The sequence below is a fragment of the Clavelina lepadiformis genome, chromosome 4 (genome assembly GCF_947623445.1).
Source record: "Clavelina lepadiformis chromosome 4, kaClaLepa1.1, whole genome shotgun sequence".
In the NCBI taxonomy this organism is placed as follows: Eukaryota; Metazoa; Chordata; class Ascidiacea; order Aplousobranchia; family Clavelinidae; genus Clavelina; species Clavelina lepadiformis.
This window is the reverse complement of record NC_135243.1, coordinates 6,824,508-6,843,534: the sequence shown is the minus strand read 5'-3', so window position 1 is coordinate 6,843,534 and position 19,027 is coordinate 6,824,508. Positions and strand designations below refer to the sequence as shown.

General features: G+C 36.3%; 3 protein-coding genes across 10 annotated transcripts; 1 reads left to right on the top strand and 2 right to left on the bottom strand.

The window, feature by feature from the left end:
• Positions 1 to 5: 5 nt before the first annotated feature.
• On the bottom strand, positions 6 to 1,205 carry LOC143452980 (uncharacterized). Its single transcript, XM_076954136.1, has 5 exons — positions 935 to 1,205; positions 762 to 818; positions 505 to 645; positions 262 to 431; positions 6 to 175 (listed from the first exon to the last, which is right to left on the bottom strand). Exons 1-4 carry the CDS (start codon positions 1,203 to 1,205, stop codon positions 328 to 330), a joined length of 573 nt encoding a protein of 190 aa, XP_076810251.1. The 3' UTR covers positions 6 to 175; positions 262 to 327.
• A 1,840-nt stretch (positions 1,206 to 3,045) lies between these two features.
• Positions 3,046 to 3,872, top strand: LOC143452979 (uncharacterized). Its single transcript, XM_076954134.1, has 4 exons — positions 3,046 to 3,074; positions 3,188 to 3,362; positions 3,465 to 3,582; positions 3,682 to 3,872. The coding sequence occupies exons 1-4, from the start codon at positions 3,046 to 3,048 to the stop codon at positions 3,870 to 3,872; spliced, it is 513 nt and encodes a 170-aa protein (XP_076810249.1).
• An 89-nt stretch (positions 3,873 to 3,961) lies between these two features.
• LOC143452450 (semaphorin-1A-like) lies at positions 3,962 to 14,728 on the bottom strand. Of its 8 annotated transcripts, none has more exons than XM_076953435.1 (23): positions 13,886 to 14,728; positions 12,316 to 12,419; positions 11,739 to 11,808; positions 11,322 to 11,467; positions 10,933 to 10,974; positions 10,687 to 10,803; positions 10,466 to 10,562; positions 10,165 to 10,275; positions 9,985 to 10,092; positions 9,672 to 9,791; positions 9,387 to 9,438; positions 9,122 to 9,287; positions 8,388 to 8,577; positions 8,072 to 8,151; positions 7,869 to 7,907; positions 7,588 to 7,748; positions 6,940 to 7,120; positions 6,635 to 6,737; positions 6,084 to 6,362; positions 5,923 to 6,012; positions 5,148 to 5,276; positions 4,999 to 5,052; positions 3,962 to 4,838 (listed from the first exon to the last, which is right to left on the bottom strand). In XM_076953435.1, exons 3-23 carry the CDS (start codon positions 11,794 to 11,796, stop codon positions 4,759 to 4,761), a joined length of 2,403 nt encoding a protein of 800 aa, XP_076809550.1. In that variant the 5' UTR covers positions 11,797 to 11,808; positions 12,316 to 12,419; positions 13,886 to 14,728; the 3' UTR covers positions 3,962 to 4,758. The 8 variants fall into 8 exon arrangements, with proteins under 8 accessions (XP_076809550.1, XP_076809548.1, XP_076809551.1 ...); XM_076953433.1 differs by having other exon boundaries at positions 9,672 to 9,795; positions 9,944 to 10,092; positions 13,886 to 14,726; XM_076953436.1 differs by having other exon boundaries at positions 3,962 to 4,842; positions 9,672 to 9,795; positions 9,944 to 10,092; positions 13,886 to 14,724.
• Between the last annotated feature and the right edge of the window lie 4,299 nt (positions 14,729 to 19,027).

Below are 19,027 nucleotides of genomic sequence, written 5' to 3'. Positions count from 1 at the left end.
GTTGGCCCCCGCAAATATAACACCATGTATGTGTATCTTAGCAAGTCACGTATTCTATACGCATGGAAATATGTGTGGTAAAATACCACACCACAAGTCTGACGTATCTTGCTGTGATTGGGTGCGAAAATATGTTGAGAACGTGACTGTTGTCGTCTGTATTTCCTTCAAAAATCTGTAAAACAAAAAAAATTTTAAGAAAACTGATTGGAAATCCTATCAGAAATACTGTACTTTACATAATGACGTCAAATTACTCACCATATCGTTTCCGTCATCATCCTGAATAAATTCCAACTCATCAGGGAAGTTCCCGAATGATATCTTCTATCTGGTCACCCATTGGTTGGTACTGTGTCTTCCTTGAGTGACGACACCAGTCAAAGTTGTGTTAACTTTCATGTCAACCTGGATCCAGGCTCCTCGTTTGTCTGTGACAACACGAGATAATCAATTTCCACGGTTTTTGTTTTAAAGTAGAAGTTTTCCTCGAGATGTTCTTACTGTTTGAGGATAAAGCAATCCAAACTCCGGATCCATTCAATCTTCCTCGATGAGCTGCATAAGACGACGAATATACAGACGATGACGTCATGTCAGCATCCTGAACTCTTCCACTTTTGATTCCAAGAGGACAGACTTCAACTTCAACGAATGAAGGAGTTCAATTTATTGTTTGCTATATAATCTTATAAACTTAATGATATTGTATATTCATAAATTTTAAATCACAAAAACCCAATTCGACTTGTTGTGTTTACCTCTGCCGATATGGTCCATGACATTCCTTATTATCCGTTCAACTCTTTCATACCGACCTTATAAAGTAATTTAAGTTAAATTTTGTTGAACCAACATTGTTAAAAAAAGAAAATCAAAACATGAAAACCACAACCTTGTTGAGCAGAAATGAGTATATTATGACGTCACTTACCGGAAATGTCATTAAGCCTTTCGCGAAGTTGCTCAACTTCACTCAGATCACAAACACATTGTCCTGGAGGGCCGGAATTTCCCCTAGTTCCTTGCGGTCCAGTAGCACCTTGCGGTCCACGACGACCTGGGGGTCCTTGGTGGATGACAGGCAAGGGACGTTCTAAAGGTTCACGTTGTAAGTTCAAACAAATCTGTTCACCTTGACCTTGAACGGAAGTGACGAAAACAAGAAAGATAAAAACAGAATAAACTCGGATAAAAAGCGCCATCTTCAACATAAACTAACTGGCTTATGTTGCTAAACATGAAAAATATCAAGTGTTTTACTTCAAAATGCAATTATATTGCAGTAAAGGTCTGCTTTTCATTTTAACTGATCTATTTATAAAACTGAATTATTACACAAAAAGCTATGTTGATATGTACAACTTCTAAATATCACCTTTATGACCATAAAGTTGTTACCTTTTAAAAGCACAATATAAACGATTATAAAAACAACTCAAAGCGGCCATCTGTTAGAAATAAACTTCATTCTATAAACAGCACCTTTTTAAAATTTAGCCTAGATTTTAGCTTCAATATCGTTTTAGGACTTCTCAAAAATAGTCAGCCCTGCTGTAATCGCTCTTTGTTCTAAACAATTTATTTTAGTCCATCTGGTTATAAAGACGTTACTTAGCAAATTATGTGTCTATATTTGGTCATGAGTTTGCTGAAAGAGTTTTTAGATTAGAAAAAATGCAGTTTACATAACTGTTACGTCATTGACAGACGCTTTTTAAGTCCGAATAAGTCGAAGTTTCTGAAAACGCTCGAATATTGAAGAGTTGTTGTTTGTCGTCTTAAAATTAACCTCATGCAGATTTGTTATTCTGCTAGAATTTAAAGATTATTTATACGACATTTAAGGACAAATATTAAACCATGTTCTTATTTATTAAAAATGCAGCTAAAAATATGATACACTATGTAACGATCTTGTTATAAATTGCGATAAAACTGAACATTTTTCAAATGATTTTTATTTTCACAGCAGCTGAATGAAATTGTTTGCTGGTGATTGTCGACTCGCACAAATTTGTTGCTACATTGCTCCAACTACTTGTAAATTTAGAAGAAATCAGTTCCTACGTCATTAATAATCGCATTTCCAACAAAAGAATGTTGACTAATTGTGGTTTTAAGTTGCTTCAGGCTGTTTGGAGCGAGTCTGTACATTTTACAGATTATTCTATGATATTATAACTTGTTTATAATTCGAGAGAGCTTGTTTCATAAGCTAATGAAAAGTACCTTTTTTTTCAAATAAAACAACAGCTTTAAAGCTTCTTAATTTTAAACACAGATCTTCTGGAAATTTAAAATAAAACTTTTAAGATACCTCATTTGCATGTTCTTTGAAACATTATAGAGGGGCAATGGTAGGCAAGGAAACATTGGTTAATCGGACGTTTGCGTGAGGCATATTGCCGTCTTCCCACACTCACGATGAACCGCGACATCATCAGTAAAACCCAAGAAACCAATTTATTTTATTAAACAGCCTCACGACCCAAAACCAAACCGACCTTCTTAAATCACTTTACAACGGCTTTCATAGAATACAAAATGTGAGGTTTTAAGCTATTGATAAGATAAGAACGCACAAAACGTGAGATAAACAACGATAATCGCAATTAATCAACTAAAACCAAAACACCGCGAAGTAATCATCGCACACCAAGTAGAGAATTATTTCATTATAAAAACGGTAAAATATAAGATACTGTATAAATAACACGTGACATATTTTCGTTACCAATTCATTTGTTTTACGTCAGATTAATATTCTGGGAATGAAGCGACGAATGCCAGATGCCAAGCATAGAGAAATATATAATAGGATGTCCCAGAAACATATCTGTTTAGGAAATCCGCGCAGGTTAGAAGCGAGCAATTTCATGGTCACTTCATCAACTTAAAATGTAGATCATGGGAAATAAATTACGAGTACCAATTGCAATTCCGGTTTATAATATTTCAGTTGAACTATATTTTGAAGGCATGGGAACTTATTAGGGGGCAGGATTGATTGTTATACGTGTGTTGGGGAGTAATATTAAGAGAATGGCTGTGGAAGCGGTCGATCATTCAAGGCAAGCATATGTTGGAAGATGTGCAATATTTATGACCATATTAATTGTTTCCAATTTACAAGTTTTAAATTTTCTGATGACTTTTGAACATTGTTTTCTTAATCATTTTCCAGTAATTTGTTCGGATTCTTGCTTGCGGAGAGTGTCCGCTCTCACGGAACATTGGTGGAACCTCCCAACCGGTCTTACATGTGGAGAGTCAAAGATGAGGATCCTGCCATCATACCATATAAGGATATTGTCGAAGAAAACTGGAACGACAACCGGTTGTTTAGTTTAGGATTTCAGGTTTTTACAACTTGTACATGTTAATTAACGGTAATAAACCAACAACTTTAACTATTAAACTTGTTGAGCTTTGAAGTGGAAGAGATTTTTTGTTTGCGGTAGCATCAACAAAGTCTTGAAGGAAAATGTGGAATTTGCGGAGATGCATATGATGGAATTATAGAAAATGAAGCTGGCGGAAAATACGAAAAAGGAATAATTGTAAGACAACATAAACAAGGTAGCAATCGAAAGTTACACAATTATTTTTTAGTATTTACGTATCAGCATAATTCAAACAAAGCTACATATTGTTCCACGTGCCAACACCTAATTGCAGACTCAGCTATGGAAGTACCTGTAAAGCTGACCGTTCATCACTTGGGCTTCTTCGAATTCCGCTTGTGCCCATGGAATAATCCCACGGTACCAGGAACACACGACTGCTTTAATCAGTACGTTGTCACTGTGCATATACTTCGCTGTTGTCTAATATTTGACGTTTGCAAAATGCAAAGGATTTTTCGTTAAACACCAAATAATATTTGCAAACTACAGTGTTCTGTGACTTTCGGTTGAGTTTTGAATCACAAAGCTACATATTTTTAATCACATAGACATGTAATTTTGTGTTGTACATTGCGTTATTTACGATATACTAAGTATAATTTCACGAACATTTTAGCTATGTAGGAGTTGGTATAGAAGAGATATTTCGTCTAAGACGACAACATAAGTTTCTTGATAAAACAAAACAGCGTAATACCGAATTGGAAAGCAAAAAAATTTCCGGTAAGAATGCAAAAATAATTAAACATTGAAGATCAATGTAAAATAAAAACATCACAACTACGCAATATTTAGGGAATGACTAGTATTGTAGGATAAGACGATAGAAAATAAAATACTAAAAACAAGTTTCTGTCCATTTTAAATATGTAACTAAAATCAAACAATTACAGCTTTAAGTAAAAGAATGTTAAAAAGTGTTAACAGTGTCAGTATAGAGGCAAATTTGGTAAAACGACAAGATTTGGTCGTTACAGTGATTTCAGTAAATTTTTGTCAAATAAAAACAAGGCAATGTACAAAAAGAAAAGAAAATTTTTGAAAGAACAGAATAAAAGTTCGCTCGCAAACATTTAGTAAAAGTTAATCCGACAAAATCATGGTTTTCAAAGAGAGCAGCCAACTTTACGGCAAAATAAACCACAGTAACGGTAATAAAAACAGAAATAAAGTTTAACAATAAATAATATAAGAATAAACTTTAATAAAAAACGTTCTCAACGGGCAGAAAACATATTTCAGTTTTTAGCAAGAATCACTGCAAAACATACAAACTTCAAAAACTCGGTCGAAAAATAAAATGTCGTGTCCCCGAACTTCTTCTCAAAACTTGTTCCTTCACCCAATACTAAAGCATATCCCAGTATGGTGGCAATCTTTGGTAAGTTGCATTGGTCCCAAAAAGGTTACGCTTGATTGGTTGTAGGTCTATCTGTAAAGTTGCTTTATCAACTTAAGGCTGTTGATAATTATCAATACATGTTGCTTAGAATTCAAAATCCCGATCGAGCGAGATTTGAAACTGTTGGTCAAGATCGATTATTACGTGAAATACAATAAACAACCAGAGTGTAATTAACTAACTTACCATATTTTAACCATATAACACCAAATTTTCGTTTCAGCATCTTGTCACTGTTGCCTGTACATGCAATAAAGCGAATTGTTTTCTTTAAGTAGCTGATGTTTAATCAGTCACAATGAAAAATACCTGATGTGTATCTAGTAGCCACTCACCTGACCAAATATGTTTAGTTTTTGGGCCAATTGCCCATCGATTTTGTATAAAGAGGCCGAGAAAAATGACAAATGCCACCGCAACCGGCACAACCACTATCAAGAGCGGATTATTGAAGGAAGTCCAACCTTCAACAAGTATTGTTACAATGTGTAGAACAAATTCAACAAGTGTGGAAAAGTTACAAATATTTCAGACTTAAAACGTTTATTGAAACCCGCTATTCCTAAAAGGATTTATAATTGAATGTAAATGATAAAGAGATGAAAGGTGCAGTTTTTTCTTTACAAAAAAACTTTAAAAGAGTTTTCTACAAATGCGTTACATTTGCGTCTCAGCTCAATTTATAGACAGTTAAATGGTTGCCATCGTCAGTTTCAAACTGACAGCCGAGGAGATGGTAAATTATAACTTATAACAACAGGTAGTGAAAATTCTCAAATCATGCAATTTGACCGACGCTAAATACCAGCTTTAAACGTATGAGTTTGTTGGATTTTGGATTGGATTTAAGTTTTGTTGGATTTTTGTTTGTTTGATGTTTAGTTTATTTATGACGAGTTACTTACAAACATTACAGGCAATATATTTTAGAAAGGCCAGTACGGTATATCCACAGTTACGTACAAACGTATGTTTCGACCATCCCATGCAAACTTATTCCAATTATTCGCAAACGCACGTTCCGAATTGCAAGCAACATTTCGCCATTCAAAACACAAGGGTTATCTTGTGGAGAAAGCTTGGGTATAACTGGGGTATCAGTGGACTTACTAGCAGTGGGTGCTGACGGCTGCTCTCGAATTTCGGAAGCAGACTCTGACGTAGTAGATTCTCCTAATGCGCCGCTTTGTGCTGTCCCGACTACAAAGTCGTACACCATGATTGCGGTTATCAGTTTTCGACAATCATTCAATTTTTAAAGCAATACTTACTGGTATCGAAGGAAGCGCTTTCGGTATCCGATCTCACGCCATCTGCAGATATGGCGAATATTTCAGCCTTGTACGTGTGTGTTGCAGCAAGATATCCTACGTTTATCGACAAAATTCTGCCGGCTGAAGGCGCTTTTAAGGCGTATGAGCGCAACTGTGTGTTGGTATCAGTTTCAGACACGGTGACATGGTAAGAAATAGCGCCGTCCACTTCACCCCAAGAAATTGTGACGTCATTTATGCTGACCATCGGGCTTTGCAAGGTTAGGCCACGTAGAGCTGGATAAGCAATATATAAAACACACAAAATATCGCCAGAAATCTTTTACCCATCAATAATGATAAAGAAGTAATGTAAGCTGTAAAGCATTAATAATTATATGAGGAAAATGCGATAGGCTGCTATGATATCCTCATAGCATTCATAGCCGCTAAAACAAGTTATTGCTGCATATCTTACACAGTATTTGATACTGTCAATCAGAAATAGCAGCTAAAAGCTTTAAAAGATCTTACCATAATGGCTTTGCAATAATAACGGGATTGCTTACCCTCTACAAATGCGTAGGTCGCGGGTGGGCTCAGGCTTTCTTGATTGATTGCCCAGACTTTGGCCAAATACTTCACGCCAGGTTTCAAAATTGACTCAGGGATCTAAGAATGACAGTATAAAGGAACCAAAGTGAAATGACTTAAAAAGAAGTCCACATGCACCTTGCACATTAGATACGAACAAGGTTGAAAAACAAATCAGCCAATTATCAGTTGATGAAAGCCAATGAATGTGTTCACGGGCAACAAAAAATTGAGAAAGCTTTTACTCGTCAAATTTATATATAAGATTAATCAATATCACCTCAGCAGACAAATTGCTAGTCGCTATTTTGTGGACCACAGAACCATTTCTCTGCAGCATGATCTTGCACACGTACCCAGTCGCTGTTACATCCCCTACAGAAGCATTCCAAATCACTTCCTTGAGTTCTTTTGAAACAGTAAGTCCACCTGGCGCCGATGGTGGCGGTAAACAACCAGCGCTAAAAATAGGAGAGTTTATTGTTAAATGATGATGTTTTTGTCATTAATGGGTGAAATTTCACTGATTGTTGCCAATGTTACATCGTTAACGGTTTCGCATGATAGCAACATCCTTAGAATTTCATTCCTTGTCATTTTGATTTAAATTTATCGCTAAAGCCTAGAAGGTCTTCAAACACGAGACATAAACTTTGACGAATCACCGCCTTCATTCACGTTTGAAACGTATGATTGTGTAACAGACTAATTTACGAACAGCAGGCATGTTTCTCTCTGGTCAACTTACGGTAATTGAACAACTAGTCTTCGACGAATTTAGTCGTTTAAATAGCTTCAAACCACTTAGCTAAAAACAAACATGACTTTTCTCTTGGTTAAGACATCATTTAAAACCAGGATAAAGTATTGTTCCCTGGGTTAAATGTTTCCTGACAGTTTCCAAACGATGCTTGTGGTTATAACACACCTCGCTCCCGAGTCATTCGACGAAGCATCCTTGCACATGAAGTCAACCCGTCCGCTCCAGCTACAGTGTGGGTCAGAAACACAACTTTCACAAGAGTTGTACGAAGAGCAGTTGGTCGTCGCTACAAGAAGCACTTGATTTCCAGTGACCAAGACCAGATCCTATTGAGACGGATTACGTAATGAATAAATTGTCAACATTTATGAATTTTAAAAGCTTCAAAACTTGTTAAGTCCTCGCAATCGAATGTTCTTTTTGTGTTACTCTGGTTATGATCTCACCTTGTTCTTCAGTGATGCCGATAAGATTTTCGTGGTAACCTAAAATATATTTAATGTAATGAGAATTATGTTTATGCCTTGCCAAGTTTTGTCGAATCGATGCAGTTTCGAATATATACAATAATGTATTTTTTTCAGCTACATACATTCAGAATTGAGTTTACTCAAATGCGGCTTCTATGCTTATTACGCCCTTGACTCACGTTTATAGTGGCGGGAGAGAGCACAGAAGTGTCGCTGTGGTCTGTGGTAGAAACTCGAATCTTCCTAATCGATCCATCTTCTGTTTACAGACAACACGATTGCAACACAATAACTATTGTTCGGTAAATAAAATGGCAGATGCTTACAACGTTAATTAACCGACAATAAACATAAAACTATGCAATAATAGAGAAATATATAAATCAATGTATGATATATCATATAAACATTGTATATAGCAGGCCAAATGCAGTATTTTTGAACCTGAGACGACAATTTATTGACAAAATCACATCCTAAACTACTTGAATTTACCTTTTACTAAGTAAAGAACGTTTTCTTGGCCGACCATTTCACCAACTATAAAATCAAAAACAGCATCACGCGAAACATGCAAGGGTTTTTCCCCGATCGGTGAAACTGCTTTATTAATTAATGACGTCGTTCTGACAAAATTTTCGTATTGACCTGACACATCTTTTGTGGATTCGTCCGCACCTGGGCACTAAAAGACATAAAAAGTACGTCAATAATTATTGCATGATGTCATTTTTGGTTTTTTCTTCGTTGGTATCTGCTTATTTATTTGTTTAACTTTTGACAACATAAATACAGTGACAGAAGTAATAAGAATGCAAATAGCTGACAAAAGCGTCTCTTTAAGTGAAAATTTTGGCAAAACCAGATACGATCTCCAATAAGCTTTAAAAGCAATCCGCGCAAGCTAAAACATGCGCATTGACTTCATAAAACAAACACATATGCTGAAGCGAATTAGCTATGTCGAACACAACACGAACACAAGCGATGTCAAAGCATCCAGATTACAGTATTTCTGTTACTCATGCTTTCTGTGTGGATGTTAACGGATTGCTAACTCCAGAAAAGAGTAAGTTATGTTAGTTAGTTACTTAGTCAAAATTACTGTTATGTCGGAAAAAAAGCAAAACTGGATTGAAGGCGTGTGTGCTATAAAGCTGAAACTTTAGCAGATCTGACGTCATCGTTCCAGTGGATTCCTATAAGCGCCTGGATATCACCAAACGTACCTGACCGGGTAGGAACGGTGATGATGACGTAAAAGTTTTATACAGGGAGGCAGAATTTCTATCAAAATATCGCGTCACGTTGTTCGGAAAAACGGTTCCATCTATGGTAGCATCAATAGTTCGGAGATCGTAAGCGCAAACGGCTGATTGCTGGATTCCCCACGAGCTGAAAAAGAAACAAATTACAGATCATTGGATCAACACAATGCGTTCAAATATCGAATTATGCATGAGGCACGTGACAATTATGACAGCTTCTTCCTACCTGGGAAAACTAAACACGCCGTAAAGGATATTCTTGATCTTATAAGTTGCTCCTGGAAATGTAAAGATCTTATAATTAAATCATGGAATTTTGGACAATGACAAGAATCATAGCAATCCGGCGCAAACCGCAACGTTTACTACAAATCGAAACATTTGGGCAACCAAGAAGCCTCATTATGTTATAAATAGTAGCAGCATACAATATACAGCATGTTAAAAACCGTGTCAAAACTGAACTGAACTTTATAGTTTCATAAAAAGTGGTAAAAGTAAAGGGAATTACTTAAGTAGTCGTAGTATGTGCTTCTACTCCCAGTGTTCCTTCCTCCTGGAAACGGACACAAAAGTCTCGCTTTCATGAAAGTCATCCAAGTGGACGTTAAACTAATTGATCCGCCTCTGTCTGCCTGCAAAATGTATGACGAACTTTAATCGGTAGCGATATTTATTAACTACGCTGATTATTATCTCCCTACGGAGTTGGTTTCGACCGCGTACAGAGTTTGTGAAAAACACTTTTACTACAATTTGCTCTGAAGATTTTTCTTAACTTACGGCGCAAACCCGGCCAACCATTGCATAAGAGTTCGTATCACCTGTGGCGGTGAAGCCATCGTACTGGAAGCTACTTTGCTCCTCCCGGAATAGAAAGTAAATTTTATCGTTTTCAGGTTCCGAGGAATAAGCGTTTAGGAATTCTGGAACTGAGAAGAAAAGTTTATTAAGTCAGACAAAAAAATTCGTTCATTTTTAGTGAATAAAAACTTGTAGAAAACCTTCGGCAGAAAACCACGCGACGCTCTCTGTGCTCAGTCGGTTACTGATTTGTCTTGATATTCTGCAAGTCTCGCTTTCTATAGGACAATTGATCAAGTATAGTTCAACCCCTGTAAAAATGAGCAAGTTCCTCTTAAGTTATCGGAAGTAATGGATGATGACAAAATAAAAACGTGCCACTAGGCTGGATGAGAGCAAAGCATCGCTACCATCGAGTCATTACACTGCGTGGTTAGTGTGTAAGTATGGGATTGATTGAGGACCAGATTTTCCTGGAAATAAAAGGAATCAGTACCAAACCTGGTCCAGGATTGAGTATTAGAGACGACAATGGGCTGCTAGGGTCATGGTTTAACCATAAACGTGCGCTTAGTCCTGCTTGGCTCACTGGGTAACTCTGTAAGAAAATACATCAAAATGTCCAACACAGATCAAATAATAAAGCATAACAACAATTGCCAACTACAAATCATAAGGCGCGATAATGCCTACACAATTAAAGACAGAATCCTTGAGCTTACCGGGTCAGATGTGTTGATGTGATAACAAAGCGGGCTTATTGCGTTGGTCCCGCAAACCAGCAGCCTGTCCGAATCTATACGTTCAAGGATGGTTATCGCATTAATACATTTCCCTTCCTAACAGAAAATTTAAATTGCTGAATCAACGTACATGCAAATCTTGTAACTGGATTTTTAATAATTCAAAGCTATTTCATTTAAATGCACTGTTAGGCTAAACTGGCTTCCAAGTTTGGCAAAACTCACGTCCACGTATGCGCATAAATACGAAGCCACCGGTACAGAAACCTGAAACAACAAAAAAGAGATTAGCGTGCGTTAAATCTATGAAATTGGAACATTAAGAACTGCTCCTTACAAGGTTTAAAGAAGCACGTTAGCTTGTTTACATTGACCGAAAAGACTGGTTTGCTAAAAATCAGGAGTTACACCTGCTACGTTGATTTTATTTTACAAAGTTAGTTGCTAAAAGTGTACCGTAAGTCTTGCGCCGAAAAACCTCACTACGAACTCAATCCAGTAAACATCCGCATTTTCCATATGGTATTAAACTTGTAGTGCTTGTACTGGCATTTCTAGGTAATATAATAACCTAATGCCCTACCCTCATCTATTCTATGAATATTCATGCTCACACGTTCCGCAATTGGATTCCCTTGCAGAATGACAGACAAGTAATCTACGCCGGCCACATACGTTTTGTCGCCTTCATGAAGAACCCTGCCAAGATTAGAGTTAGCTTGAGGGTTTGTGTAAACTTCTTTTGCAGGACTTGACAGTGCTGAGATACAGAATTCTCTGTTAGTCAACCATTGTAAAACTGTCATAGCACCAGGATCGAGTGCTATTAAATAGGTAATTGATTTCCCCTGTCAAGTTTTTTCTAGCGGTTTAATCGTTAAAAGAGTCAAAAAATCGTATTTTACTTGTGCCTACTGTCAGCTTATTTGTTCTAACTTTAGGGAATTAGTCAATAAACAGTATTTAAGTTGGCAATTATCTAATTATGGTGAAGTGGAATTGGGAACAAATACTTTTCCATTAAAAGTTACCTGTTGTGTATTGCATTAGACACATAGTAACAACAGCACATATAAAATCCAGCTTCATGTCTTATCAAATCTAAAACAAAATCTTTTGGTTAAATCTAAAGGTTTTGTGAAAAATTGAAAGCACAAAATTTTGGTTTTAAAACCACATTGTAACCTATTAATTATCGTTATAAAATCTACTGCATTTTTCGCACTTTTATAAAAACCGTACTCCTAGACAGTTTAGAAATAGAAGTGCGCTATATTAATTTCATACGGTTGTAGCATCAAGAGTGTTTCGGAATCATCAACATTCGGTTGTTGTCATACGGTACAAAACTTTGCGCAGTTAATTAATTATTACTGTATTTTGAAGCCAAAAAGGTTGACCATTGTTTCGTCATATTCGAAAGTTTCCGTTTAATAACAATATGGCATTACTATGCTTGCTGTACCAGGCTTGATAAATGGAAATCAGCCTATAAAGTAGTTATATTTGTTCGATTTCTTGACTTATTTTGATTTTTTGATTCTTGCTATTTTTCGTGGTCCAACACCATACGAAAATATTTATTTTTTGTTGCTAGTTTTTACTAACTTTTGACATAGGCTTAAGTACTGGTTTCTTCCACAGAAAAAGGCAGAACTGTTTGCTTTGTACCAGCAGCTCATGATAAACGACCTCGGTGCAGGCAGTATATGCTATAAATAAACAAGATTCGTCATATTTTGTTGTACTTAGCCTACTTTTACGTTGCGTCCTAATCACTGATTCCCAGTGAACTGAAATACGACTGCCGACTGTTTTCCCACCCCTGGGCAAAGCAAATGTGTGAGGTGGTAGCAGACTCGTCTAGTACCACGCTACAACACTGCTGTGCGATTCAATCGTTAATGCTGCTTCGTTTTTACCTGTAAAAATCAGTTATAGTTCTTTACGTATCGTCATCGAAACTATCGTGTCGGCAATGCGGCTGGTTTACTACGAAGTTAACACAAAGCTGGTAAAATGGACAAACGTAATGAGGTAGATTCTTTCACCGCAAGTAGGTCACGCAGCTCATAGTTAAACATAAGCGGTTAGGTTAGGAAAAGGTTATTGGAGTTAGATTGAGATGAGAAGATAGATTTAGGTAAGGTTCAGGTTACTGAGTTTTTACATTTAAGTTAGGTTAACAAGAATGCATGAAAATAGTTTTGAGCGCACGACATTTTCCCGGTGAAATAGTGGCAGTCAATGATAAATTATTGCACTAACGCGCCGATCGTGGTATGTGAATGCAAGAGCGATATAGTGCCTCAAATTGCCCCATCTTTCATAGTACTCTTCAGAGGAAAAGCTGCTCAAAAACATTCAGGCTACTTCGAAGCTGCTATCTCAAATCTGCACGATATTTTTTACTTTTTTTGAAGCAATACCCACTACTTGTTTCTCGCGTTATTTTAATGACTCGTGTCATATATTTTACACATTACACTTATGCAGTACTCTCCTGCACCTGTCAGCCTATTCATCTGCTGCGTTACACACCATAAAAAGGTCGATCTGATACCTTCATACTCGAGCTAAGCTTATTCCGGTTTTTAAACAGGATATGCTTATTTTCCTATACAGTCTATTGTTACGTCATGGTTGGCTAAATGGTGGTATTCTTCTCTATCTTACTAAACCATTAGCCATTAGCAAACAGTAACTTACAATAAGTTTTAAATAATCTAGTCATTCCAGTGGTTGAACATTAGCCAAGGTCATTGTGCCATTAAGTCAGCATTACATTTTCGCCTCTGAACCAACATTTATTTATTCACAAACGAAATAGTGACATCACTATAATTATATTCGATTTGAAGTGTACAGAACTATGGTGGTGCAACAACAATGGTTCCGTGCTGATGACTTTCGTTTGCTGATAAGAGTTATCTTATGAGCTCAAATTTTTAATTTTTCACAAAACCTACTTGGAGTAATCGTAAAAAGTTTTGTATGATTATATGATGCAACCATAGATATAATATAAACAAATATATACCATGTATATCGATACGATGCAATTAATCCAAACATAAAGATTTCTTTAAATACTGTATTTAGTTGTATATAGCATCATGTTAATGAATGGTATTCTCTTGAGGTGGAAATTTATTTCAAGTGTACAACCACAGGATACCTTTGTATGCTGGAACGCAGCTACTCAAATCGTGACGTCATCTGGTTGTGCAGTTGTGTATTAGATCCAGTTTCCCACCCCTTCTGGACAAAGCAATTGTGTGACGTGGTTGGAGGCTGGCCAAGTCTAATACCACGCTACAACACTGCAGTGCAACTCACTACTGCTTTCTTTTTACACGTATAAGTCAATTATGGTTCTTTTACGTATCGTCATAACGGATAGGTTAGGAGATCAAAGTGTACCGGTATATAGGTTAAAGGTTGTTTGGAAGTTGTCGCAAATAGAAGTCCACAGATAAGAATAGCAGCTAGAGGTTACGTAACGAGTAGGATATATCACAATAAAAAGAGGTAGGCTATATTGTTGCGTAGTTAAAAGGCGTAGACGTAGGCAAAGGCCTATACCACTTTGATTTTGATCATTTTGTTCCGTGAAGGAGCTTCTTGTTTCACTTACGAAAAAACTCCGTTGGATAAACTAGCATTTTTGGCAAAATAGAAAATTAGATTAGAATTAAAATTACCGACATTTTGCTGTAATTTCTTGAATAAAACAACTAGACTTTTCTAGTTGTCCAAGTCTGCTTTTATACACTAAAACACAAGTCAGGTTAAGTTTTTCCAAAAGCCTTGAATCGAATTTGTTCATCTCTGTAAATAATGCAGAAACAGCTATAAGGTTAAGGTTAAAACTAGGGCAATTGGAGACAAAAACAACTGTAAAAGCTGGACAGCACTAAATAAAACGCTGTTAAGTTTTAAAAACGTTTAAAAAGAATGAGAGGAAACAACTGGATAATGTATATTATTTACACTGAGCGACTCTTTTCATTTTGAATTTTTTATTTTGAACTTGTCAGATATCCTATCTACAGCTTGTCAAAGCCCAGCTGTTACCCGGAAACACCCTGTAATTGTTTTCAGTGCTTTCCTAAACCAAAAGTAAATAATTCTGTCATTGTTATTTGTTAACAAACGTGCAAACGCACTTTGAAAACAAGACTTTTAATCTTTCTCCTAAGGTCATTACTCATAAGCAAATATTTACCAACGTTAACTCAATTGCTGGTTTCTTGGTTACTTATTCATCATCGGTAAACATATTTTCTGCTAATATGGAAATTAATAAGCTACAGGAGGGATTTCCAAATTGGATGCTGCGTAAATATTTTTATGCAGTGTGTCGAGACTTTATATAAGGTGGGAACCACTGGGCTACAGTAAGTAACTGAGCTGCACGTTGTGGCTTTGACGTTAGCAGGTTATTGTTTATTGCATGATCGATTAGTGTAAAGCTAAGAACTATTTGTTCTATAAGGCCAGTTGAGGCTCCGATTTGCTTGTCTATACAACGCCTTGACTCCTTGCCAACTCGTCAAACCACTTCATAAAATGAATATCTTGGTTTGTGCACGTTTTAAATTAGAGGTCAATAACTTTTTTCTATTTCATAAAATATCACTTCATACACTTCATATTCTTTGCACAAACAGCGAGAAACAGATCCGGGAGTTTTATAAAGGCAATCCACAAAACTTAACATACTGTGATTAATAACTATGTTTTTCATCAAAGTTTTGGTCAAAATATTGACCTTTGAAACCGCAAGGTACTCAAAACGACACTTATAATGTACAGTAGGTCGTCAATAACTATCCGTAAATCCAACAAAAGAATGTTGCCATAAGTCACCAAATAATACATTGGTACAAAAAAGGCCGACGCAATAGGTTAATGCGAGTGATGCAACTGCGTCGGACCCCGCGCTGCTTAGCACCGAAACGAAAATAACAATACATAGCTTTTATTTTGCGCAAACCACACAGTTATTTTTCAAGTTGTTCTAGAAAGATAATGTTTTGGTGAAAATATATTGGTATTTGGTTTATCGTTATTAATATTACTAATATTACATTAAGTTTTTCAAAATCGGCAAAGGGTGACATTAATTCTTGCACTGAGCCTCGCACCTGCTGAGGCCGATTGTAGGTACAAAGTGCGCAACTACCCTTGCACGAAATAAACACATGCAGTCGTACATCCATGAAATCAAATGATATACAAACACAAAATAATACATTTATCGAGAAAAATTGTTAAGGTCAAACTTTTACCACTGAAAAACTTTGTTAAACCAGGTCATTGTAGAAAGTGTATTTGCACAAAAAAGTAATAAACACTTTGTGTCAAGACTCGAGAGTCAAAAAGTAATATACATTAGCAAATGAAAATACACGCCAAGTCTTGTGTGTTCAAAAACAATCACTTGGGAACTTTAGCAATTATTTATTATGAATTCTCCGCAAACAGTGGCGAGGCATGGGAGGGACATGAAGGGCTCTTATTCCCAGCGTCAAATATTTAAAGACGTCAAAATATTGACAATAAAGTGACACTTTCATTCCTATTCAATTCGCTTTTACATATTCATTTATTGTATGAAAGGCGGTTTATACGGTGTTTCAAAATTTTTTATACGCTATTTCAAGCTTGAGCCTCATAAATTGCCAGCAATTGTGCGTATAAAAATGAAAATACAATTTATTTCGAAGCGTTTAAAGTGGTTTTTGAAGCTTAAAGAAGTAAAACTTTTCGCAATATGGCTTAATGGGTGGCCAAACTTGGAAACTTTCTATAACTCGAATTTAATAAAATCTCCCCTAAAACTTGCAAAACTTGCAAAAAACTGCAAGTTAATATAAAACTTTATTGGGGCTTCCTAATTTCGGACATGTTTAGTTCCTTCGTCAGAGCCAGTGTTTGAATAAACTGATGGAAAACAAAGTGTACCGGTATATAGGTTAAAGGTTGTTTGGAAGTTGTCGCAAATAGAAGTCCACAGATAAGAATAGCAGCTAGAGGTTACGTAACGAGTAGGATATATCACAATAAAAAGAGGTAGGCTATATTGTTGTGTAGTTGAACTGACTTTTGTTAAAAAGGATGATCTAGTTTCCCGACAAAGCTAAACTAGTGTCAGCAGCAATGTTCCCTCTAATTTTTCACGAGCCTGAGCAAACACACTAACTCCCTGAGCGGTCCCTTGGACCACTGTGAGCAACATCAGACGAGTCACGTGCGCACTGTGGCCATTATTATGCGTTTATTTTGTTTTCAATGCAGGTTGGATTTTTTTTCTTGTGCGCAGCACAGATTTTCTGTGCGCGGAGACCGTGTCAGCAGTGCGCATTTGCGCACGCGCGCAGCTTAGAGGGAACATTGGTCAGCAGTATACTTACAGTGAAGGTTGTTTTCCTAACGATTTTGCTTTTTCGATCGTTTTTTAAACACTATTTTTCGAAAAAAAGCGATTTGTTAATCGATTACGTCATTTTACAAGCAAAACTTGACAACTTTTGGATGAAATTTTATTGTTTGTTTCTAATACGAATAGATTCGGGATTCGTTTGTGTCGACCTTCATGACATTTGGGTTCGCATGAACCCAAATAATCTTCCTCGCGGCACATCCCTATTGCCTACACATCGCATATTTACAACTACCTAGTACTAACGACATAGCCAATACGTTGCATATTCAGTCAGACTGGGATTGGTGACGTCTCAAGAGAGTGCCATTTGAAATTTGCAAGGTCACGACAGTGCTTGCTTTGCTGGCGCAGTAAGGCTCCTGTATATTTGATTTCCTTGCTTTTTGCCGCTATCTAACAAAAAGCGATTACACGATTGAAAAGTGGAATGTCTCGCCGTGTTATAGATGTGTCAATTTTCGAAATCAACCCAACCTACGTTGGTTAACAACGAAAAGTTCAACAAATTTCAGGGCAGTTTTCGTGCCGGATCTGCAAGCGTTCGCATGCTTTTCCGCATTGACAACAAATGCATTTACATATGAAGATAAGTTTCATAACGATTTGAAATGATTTGTTTTGTGACTCGAGTCATGTCAAGCCAACTGAATTTTTTGCGCTAACATGAGTCAAGTCGGATCTTTTAAACAGACTTCGACAACTAGAGTTTTTAAGGTTTTTGCAATTAATGAAATTGGAATTAGAACGTGCTAACCTGTTTCTAATTAGATTAGAATTAGAAATTAAAAATCTGCTAAAATTAAAAACTGAACTAGAATTAGATTTATCACTTGGGTGATTAAAAGAAAAATTTTGTTTGAAAAAGTCACTTTTTTTGCTTACTTTTCTGCAAATTGTGTTAATTCTTAATAAATAATTGTTGTAATAAATAATAATTCTTCAATTTTCCTCGAAAAACATTCAAAAAAGGTTATACCGGTTATACATTGACACTGGTGCTTTGGCATAGGCCTATACCACTTTGATTTTGATCATTTTGTTCCGTGAAGGAGCTTCTTGTTTCACTTACGAAAAAACTCCGTTAGACATACGAACATTTTTGGCAAAATCGAAAATTAGATTAAGAATTAAAATTACCCACATTTTGCTGTAATTCATTGAATAAGACAACTAGTCCAATTAAGTCTGCTTTTAAACACTAAAACACAAGTCAGGTTAAGTTTTTCCAAAAGCCTTGAATCGAATTTGTTCATCTCTGTAAATAATGCAGAAACAGCTATAAGGTTAAGGTTAAAACTAGGGCAATCGGAGACAAAACCAACTGTAAAAGCTGGACAGCACTAAATAAAACGCTGTTAAGTTTTAAAAACGTTTAAAAGGAATCAGAGGAAACAACTGGATAATGTACATTAATTTACACTGAGCGACTCTTTTCATTTTGAATTTTTCATTTTGAACTTGTCAGATATCCTATCTATAGCTTGTTAAAGTCCAGGTGTTACCCGGAAACACCCTGTAATTATTTTCAGTGCTTTTCTAAACCAAAAGTAATTAATTCTGTCATTGTTATTTGTTAACAAACGTGCAAACCCACTTTGAAAACAAGACTTTTAATCTTCCTCCCAACGTCACAAGCATTGAAAGACTTTGTTAAACAAGGTCATTGTAGAAAGTGTATTTGCACAAAAAGTAATAAACACTTTGTGTCGAGACTCGAGAGTCATAAAGTAATATACATTAGCAAATGAAAATACACGCCAAGTCTTGTGTGTTCAAAAACAATCACTTGGGATCATTAGCAATTAATCATTATCAATTCTCCGCAAACAGTGACGAGGCATGGGATGGACATGAAGGGCTCTTACTCCG